General features: G+C 41.9%; 1 protein-coding gene across 1 annotated transcript; it reads left to right on the plus strand.

Moving 5' to 3' along the window:
• The first annotated feature begins 767 nt into the window (after positions 1–767).
• mbip (MAP3K12 binding inhibitory protein 1) lies at positions 768–5,704 on the plus strand. Its single transcript, XM_068338790.1, has 9 exons — positions 768–911; positions 1,973–2,089; positions 2,247–2,423; positions 2,947–3,043; positions 3,372–3,437; positions 3,727–3,882; positions 4,313–4,410; positions 5,376–5,414; positions 5,498–5,704. Exons 1-9 carry the CDS (start codon positions 792–794, stop codon positions 5,603–5,605), a joined length of 978 nt encoding a protein of 325 aa, XP_068194891.1. The 5' UTR covers positions 768–791; the 3' UTR covers positions 5,606–5,704.
• Positions 5,705–8,106: the final 2,402 nt, after the last annotated feature.

The raw sequence follows: 8,106 nt of genomic DNA on the forward strand, positions 1-8,106 counted from the left end.
ATAGTTTATGAAGTAAAACTCAAAGTTGCCTTTAAGGATCTCAAATCAAGTGTTTCAGTTTAAAGGGGGAAAAATCTCTCGCTGCTTTCGGTTTGCAGCCAAACAAATTAAATGAGCAGCTTTTTTTAATTTGAAGCTTCTTGCTGGGTGGGAACATTCAGCTCAGCATGTCAGACCATGTCAAGTGTTACAGTTCCTGTTTCAGGTGGGGGGGGGGGAATCACCCCAGAGACGAATTTAAGTAAAAAGGCTTGTCTTCAGACCCTTCCTAAAATGATTAACCCTTCTGCTGAACATAATAGAGCTCTGAGTGGTGGAGCTTTCTCGTTGCCTGTAATTGTTCTTTTTTTCTGTTGTTGCCTTCATCAGTCTCTCTGCCCATTATATGAAAAGAAGAGAAAAATGTCTGAATAGAGCAGAGAGATTTTCCCACAGTCACTCAGCTCAGAAAAATACGCCATTGTCGCCAGGTTCCCATCCCGGTGCCCTGCAGCAGGCTCCGTCACTGGTGCCCCTTTCTGCTGCCTGGAAGGGAAAGACGGAAGAGAAATTAACCATAAAAATTTTAAAAAAATATATATAATCGATAATTGAGATTTTATATCATTCATATGAAAGCTTAAAAATAAAGAGTCAAATAAAGTGCAGTTATGTTGTTTATTGATTCGCCATGAGCGCTCGTAACAGACTGGATGTGTGCGCGCGTGCGGGCTCGCACCTCATCTCTCGTGCACGCGCTTCATGATTTCAACCAATCAGCGGGCAGCAGCGCTGTAAGCGGCCGGACTGTCATGGCGGAGACAATGAAGACGGTGGAGAAACGCGCAGCTTCAGCTCGACCCGCTGCCGCGTCCGGCTCCGGGGACTGTTTGCGTGCGGTTCTGAAGCTGCTAGCAGAATTCGGAAAAGAGGTTTGTCCGAACTGTTCGAGCCGTTTATCCCCGACCCCCGGCGGGGTTAGCCGGCGGCGGTAGCTAGCTACATGCTAATGTTTTTAGCATGTGCAGGTAGCTAAAAACAGCTGCGGAGCTCCTTTCAGTTCATTCAACATTCAGGGGACAAATTCTACCAGAAATTTGGGAAAAACTAACTCCAGGTGTGTTTCTGATAAATTAGTTTCTCATCCAGATGTCCAGAAATGTCTAAATTATCCAAAATTAGGTCCCCCCCATGTTCTTAGTGCGGTTTGGTTGTTTTGTTTTGAACATTTGTGTCTTTATTTTTATCTGTTGTCCAGTAAAAAAAGAAATTTGTGGCTTATTTTTTATGATAATATTGCAGTTTTGTCCTCTTATGTTTGGTTTTTCTGATTTTGTTGATGCTAAAGAAAAAAAAACCCTCAAGAATAATTTTGCTTTAATTACAAATAGTAGAGAAAAAACATGGATATAGTTGCATTTAAAACTCACATTGAACTAATCATATTGCGGGGAAAAGGGGTTGAATTTAAATTATTTTGTTAATACAAGTATATATAATTATTGAACATGTGTAAACAGCACACGTCACATGGATTTTTTTTTCAGTTTCTGATTTGAGGCACTCTCGTAAATGAATCAAATCTGATTCCTGCCAATCTCGATTCTAGTCTGAATGAACACATCAGAATTCATGCAAGATCAGTGTTCCCACAGCATTGAGGACAAAGTCAATCATGGAGGATCAGCTGGGACACATGAGGTTCCAAATTGATTATATGAATGAGAAATGCTTCAGTGAAATCCTGATTTTTGCCTTCCTGGCCTAAAAATCTGATCCAGTACAGGATCAGCATCGACATTAATGTGGATAATGAGATGTAACGGTATTCCAGTGACATTTTCTGTTATTCAGTGTCAGGTTTGTTGTAAATGTGAGATCATTTTACAAATGTCACATTCAAGACTAGGATTAATAAAAAAAAAGAGAGAGATTTTTAAAAAAAAATTTCTTAAATGTGTGATTTAAATTTTTTTGTGTTTTTGCAATTCAGCTCAAATTAAGCGATGCTGTCCTGAAATTAGAAGTCAACCCTGATGCTTTGGACATTCCATCCTCTCCAGATGCTCACCTGTGCAGCTGTCTGCAGGAACATATCAGTAAATTACAGGTGAGATGGACACACACTTTTTGTGTATTAGTGCCAAAAGGTTTACAGTAACTTTTTGACTGGATGGCTTTTAAACTATTAATTATTTTTTGTAGTTATTTCATTTTAAAAACACTACAAGCCCCTTTTGAGTAATATTCTCTTTTTTTTAATGTAGGCCGTTTCAGAACGCCTCAGCGCTCTGGTGGCATCTGATGCTTCTACGTCATCTGCACAAGACAGCACAACTGAGGACGCCGTCGCCTCTTATGCTATAAAAGAGCCTCCTCTCCCTCCCGGGTCGGCGGGGGCGGCAGATGACGTCATGGTTCAGATCCGCGCCGGGAAGTCAGAGGTTGGTCTCAGCCCGTAGATCTGTCAGCAGTGACGGGTTTGAGCCCTCTTTACTTTGTCAGAATAAATGAATAATCATAAGTAATTGCTTCCAAGGATGTGTCGCCGTGAAGCAACGCTTGATGGAGATCTGATAAGTTCAGCAGAGAATAAGGGGTTCTTCAGCGCTGTGGTCCGTTAGAACAAACCACATTGCTGGAGGGCTTTGAGAGAGGCCTGGGTCCTTGTTAGATTATGAAGTGGATGCTCATTACACTGAGATTGCATGTGGATGAAGAACAAGAGGCTTCATTCTGTTGTGCATTTATTTTGGTAGACAAGCAAACAGTGTTCGTATTCCATCATGCGATGATGACAAGCACTTCTACTGTTTTGGCTAATTTCCTTCTACATTTCATATTCCATGGGTTGTAAATTACTGAATGAGCCTTACCTGAATCTAATCAAAAAAGAAAAAAAAGAAAAAGAAAAACCACACACACGGTGCATTATTATTATTATCTGTGTCTTTCCTTTGACTGCAGATTGAGCGACGAATATCTGCATTTATGGAACGCAAGCAGATGGAGATCAATGAAAACAATGTGCGCGAGTTTTGCAACGTGATTGACTGCAATCAGGGTGAGGATGGGGAAAAGGGTGGGAGCAGGGTGGAGAGGGAGCCTGCACACAGATTGCCAATGTTTGGGAGAGAGCTGATTTCCAGAGGCGAGAGGTCAGGCTGAACTGCTCCAGGAGTGGGGCTGAAGTAGCTAACACCCCCCAACCCCCCCCAAGCCTGAAAACACCAGCAGCTCAGTCCAGAAAAACAAGACAGAGGGTCTTTTTTTTTTTATTCAGAGCTGGTGTGAGACTCCAATTATAGAAACCAGGACACGCTAATGATGTGTGTACTGTATATATCACTTTAAAATGACATTCTAAATACAGTTCAAGATCTCTCCTGTAGAAAACAGCTGCGCCCGGACCGACGCAGTCTTCACCCCCTATCCAGGTTTTAAAAGCCACGTGAAAGGTAAGAAAATAAACGTTCCTCAAATGTCACATTGACATTTGAGGTATTTTTAAAAATTACACATCATTTTGAAAAATGAGGCTTGACAAGAAATGTTGTTTTTCTTTAATTAACGCCATTAAATCAGTCCCTACAGCTGTAGTGACAGAAATCATAAAAATAGATGCTGTAAAAAAAAATTTTGACTGTAAATTCATCGACACCCCACACCCCCCCACCCAGGCTTTATGCTAAACTGATGTTGACTAATCTCTGGTTAACACAGTTTCACCTCTGCTTTGGCTGCTAGTTACGCGGGTGGTCAACACCTACGGACCCCAGACCCGCGGAGGAGGTCAAGGAGCCTTAGGGGAGCAGCAGAAGGGGCCGACAACCAGAGACGGTGTGAACATGGCAGTGGAAGAAAGACTTCAAAACATCGAGGCGCACCTGAGAGTCCCTGCAGGTCAGAGACTGAATGAACGCGTCCCAGGTTTACGTGTCGTTACCGTGGAAGTTCTGAGCCTCTGTGAAGGCTTTACGTGAGGCATCAGCCGCTTCATGACTTGTTTTTAATTAGCTAGCTGGAGAACTGCTTGTTTACGCTGACAATATGTTAGCTTAGCATCGATTCTGATATGAGCTCAGAGTCTCCATGTATGTTGATCCCAGATCTGTGCACAGATTCCTCGTCTGATCTAGTATTTCTACTACAAGGAGTAAATTCAGATTCAGTCCGGATCTTGTGCCGTTATCAGTTCAGTAAACAAGACCTAACCTGGTCTGAGATGTGTGATTTTATATAATCAGGCTGATTGAGCTGTTAAAATCTATTAATTCATTACATTTCCTGAATTTAAAAATAATCACTATTCAATAAATGCTTTCTACCTCAGTTGGTCCGGTTCCGTTAGGCGTCTACCAGAGGCTGAAGAAGCTGGAGGATCGGATCTTGGAGTTGGAGGGACTCTCGCCAGAGTACTTTCAGTCCACGGTGCGTGTTCTGATCATCTTTATGTCCTTCATGTTGATGCTGGACGGTGGTGACGCCGCTAAGGACACGTTTATCTGTGGGAACAAATGAAGTCTGACCCGTTATTATTCAGGTCACCAGGATCTGATCCAGGATCACATACGAAAAAGATTCACATTTGATTCAACAAGATGGTTTTAGTAATATTTTTCTTCAAAAAAGGGGATAAGCGTTAAAACGGTGAGGCGTGGATCCAGTTATTTAATTATAAGGTGTTTGGAATATTAATATTCTGTTGGCAGACAATAATCGAGTTGAAACGTAGTTGCTGAGGAATTTAAAGGAGTTTTTTCCTTCAACATGTTTCACTTCTGTCAGTTTGAGTCCCAAAATTCAGCTTTAAATTCATTAGCAATCAGTACTTTTTAGCGACCTGCTCTCATTGGCCCTGATATTCACCCGGCGGAGTCACACAGACTCTAATTTCCCATCTTGAAGGATTCTGTCCGGCGTTTGTTCAGCCGTCTGAGTGAGTGCTTCAGATGCTGCATGTCTCTCCACCGCATGCTGCTCCTGAGGGGAGCTGCTCTCCTTCTGCTTTTGACTCGCTGCATGTTGCGTTAGCAGAGATGTCGAGTGTCTGAATAAACCCACGGAGCCTTTTATACTCAGAGTACCACTTTTTTCACCAAATACTGTATTTTGGGATTTTCTGAAGAGCTGCACACAGTTGGCTTTTCACAAACATTTAATCCTGAACAGCAAAAGAGGCTCTTTAACAAATTATGCAGGAATAAACAATTCCTCTATTTTAGGCTGTTTAGCGTGAACGAGCGTTTTAATTCGTCCAAATAAAGACAAAGCAGGATTAAAAGAACTGATTAACCTCTAACAATGTTGTCCCATGTCATTACCCATCATGCCTCCTGGCGTCTATAAAGTGTTTGTTTTAGAAACCAAACTCATTGTGTTCCTGTGTTTTCTAGAGTCACCTGCACAAGCGACAGAGGACGTCTGTTTCTCAGGTCAGTAGCTGCTGGTTCGTCAGTCGTTCTCCTGTCATCCTGTCCTGATGGGGGGGGTGTTTCTCCGCTGTGTCCCTCTGCAGGCCTGCAGTCTGACAGACCTGGACCAGAAGATCAGCGCCGTGAAGGCAGCGCTGCTGAAGAGGGCGCACGAGTTTGGGCCTGGATACGGAGCTGAGTTCCCACTGTAAAAAAAAACCTAACAACCCCCCAAACCAGTGCTCCCAGTTCACGTTTCCAGTACAGACTGTTTCCTCTGTAAATAAAGTTTTTTTTTATCTTCACATTAACTTTGACTGATTATTTCAACTGTCGGTCAAACTCATTCCACCAAACTCTTCCTTTTTTGGTAGAAAATAGTGATTTTTTAAAACAAAAACTTTGTATTAAATTTAAAACTCTTATTTTTTTCCCTTCGTGATAGAAGTTTTATATTTGGAGACTTAAAAATTTTTTTTTTAAATGTTTGAGTAATTTATATGTGAATGATCTGGAATTGATAAGGTATTATTAAATCAATTCATTATTTAACATTTGAATTGTGTGTGTGTGTGTGTGTGTGTGTGTATTTGTGTGTGTGCTGGAGAGAGCACCTGATTGGTGGCTGACTGCTGCATGATGATGATCACCTCTAATGGTTGTCATTAGAACAAATGACCTGATTACTGAACTCTTGTTTGGAAAACACATCCAACAAACCAGCGCCTGAGGGGTTCCTGGAGGCGAGAGGTTCACGTTCCATTTAGTTACTGTTAAGTCGCCCTGAGACGAGTGTGTGATGGTAACACAACAAGAGTTCACTTAACAAATACCGGCTGAAATAGATTTAAAAACACTGCTCACCTCAGGCTGATGGAAAGGTTCTGATTCCACCAGTGGAGCGTCACAGAAAAAGTTCATTCAGCAAAACGCCTGAAGAAGAAGGAGGCCAGATTAAATAAAAATTTCCTGTCATCAGAATGGGATACAAAATAAACCAATCCAACTCTAAAGAACTGAAAAAAGTAGAATTTATGAAGTTTAAAAGCATCACTATCAGGTTTGATCTCTTTGTACGAATTTATTGAAGGTGTTTGAAAAAGTTTCACTGATTTGGTTTAAAACTTTACCTCAAAATTAAAAAAAAAAGTCCAAAAAACTAAATAATAATAATTAATAATGAAATATTTGATGGCCAATGCTGCGAATTAAACGTTTTTAGATGTAGATTCTTCAGTTGGTTACATTTGATTGACTGGTTACCCATGATGCACTGCTCCCACAGGCGCACCTGCTGTCATGCCACACCTGTACAGGTGCATCAAGACCATAAAACTTGCTGTCAGCTGACCAGAGAAGGGCAGAAACACATTTCCTTCCTCTCATACCCTCCAAAAATAAAAGTCGACACAGGATACAAGACTTCGCTCGACCTGATGGAGATAAAAAGAGAAACTTTTGTGGAAAGTTTTGAGGAAATTGGACAGATTCTATTTCATCTTTTCCATCCTTCTACCAACTTCCATCAGAATCCAATCGGCAGATTTAGCAACAGCTGCTAAATAATAATAATAATAATTTAAAAAAAATAAAAAAAATAACAAAGGCAGATGAAATAATAAATGAAAACCTTGATGGAGGTAAAAATGCTAACACCAACTTCAGATGTAAATTCAGTCGAGTGTAAACTCTTCATTTCGCTCTGAGATGAATATTAAAACGACCTTGCTCGCCTGGAGTGTCTGTTTGAAGCATCTACATTATTATTATTATTAATAGCGATTATCAGTTCCGTATAAAAGCTGCTTTAGAGCGAAACCCTCGCCCCTCACAGCTGAAAAAACCCCCCCAAAAAACAACTTTAAACTTTTTCTCCCAAACTCAATATTTTCCACTAATTTTAACAGAAACGTCACGTATTTAGAAACTAGAACTTCCTCTTTGTGCCTCGGGTCCAGGTTGGTTTCTCAGTTGATGGGGTGACCCCCAACGCGACGCCGGCTTGTTCTCCTGAAGATCCCTCCATTGTTCACGTGGAGACGGGGATTTTATTTTCCAGCACTCCGTCTTTCAGGTGTACCTCGCTCTGCTCATAGACTGGGACCTTCTGGGCAACAAGGGGGCCACAATGAGCTGGGAAGAGGGAGATGGGGGAGTGTGTGTGTGTGTGTGTGTGTGTGGGGGGGGGTGCTTGAGCTGCAGCAATGTGGACGGATGTGGAGGGTGGGGGTTGCTCATTGTTCCCCAGGAGCTTTTGTCTCAGACACAGACCACTTATGAGGGTTAATGAGGACAAATGGGTCTGAGTGTAACAAATGGATTATAGAGTCGACAAAAGGTGGGATTCTGGGGGCCGCGTTCGCCGGGATCCACCCATCATCTGCCCATTGAGCCGGCCACGCTAACTAGCATGAAGTGGCCGCACTAAATATCTCATTATCTTTATCCCGTCTGTTTTATTGCAGGAGACGTTACAGGATGCAGCTCCCTGCGGTCAGGTAAGCTGGGTAGAACGCTCGCAACGGAACCAGGAAGTGGCTGAGAATCACGAAAAGGATGTTAAGAGTGTGTCAGAAAAACAGCCAATAGAATGGTAGTCAGGTGTGATGTATAGAATTAAACATAGTTCAGTGAGTCAGACTGAGATGTAGTAGGAATTTGTAGTACTTTGTGTAGAGTAGTGGTGCAGGTCTATTCAGTAATTTGTGGACCA

The sequence above is a fragment of the Antennarius striatus genome, chromosome 17 (assembly GCF_040054535.1).
Source record: "Antennarius striatus isolate MH-2024 chromosome 17, ASM4005453v1, whole genome shotgun sequence".
Classification (NCBI taxonomy): Eukaryota; Metazoa; Chordata; class Actinopteri; order Lophiiformes; family Antennariidae; genus Antennarius; species Antennarius striatus.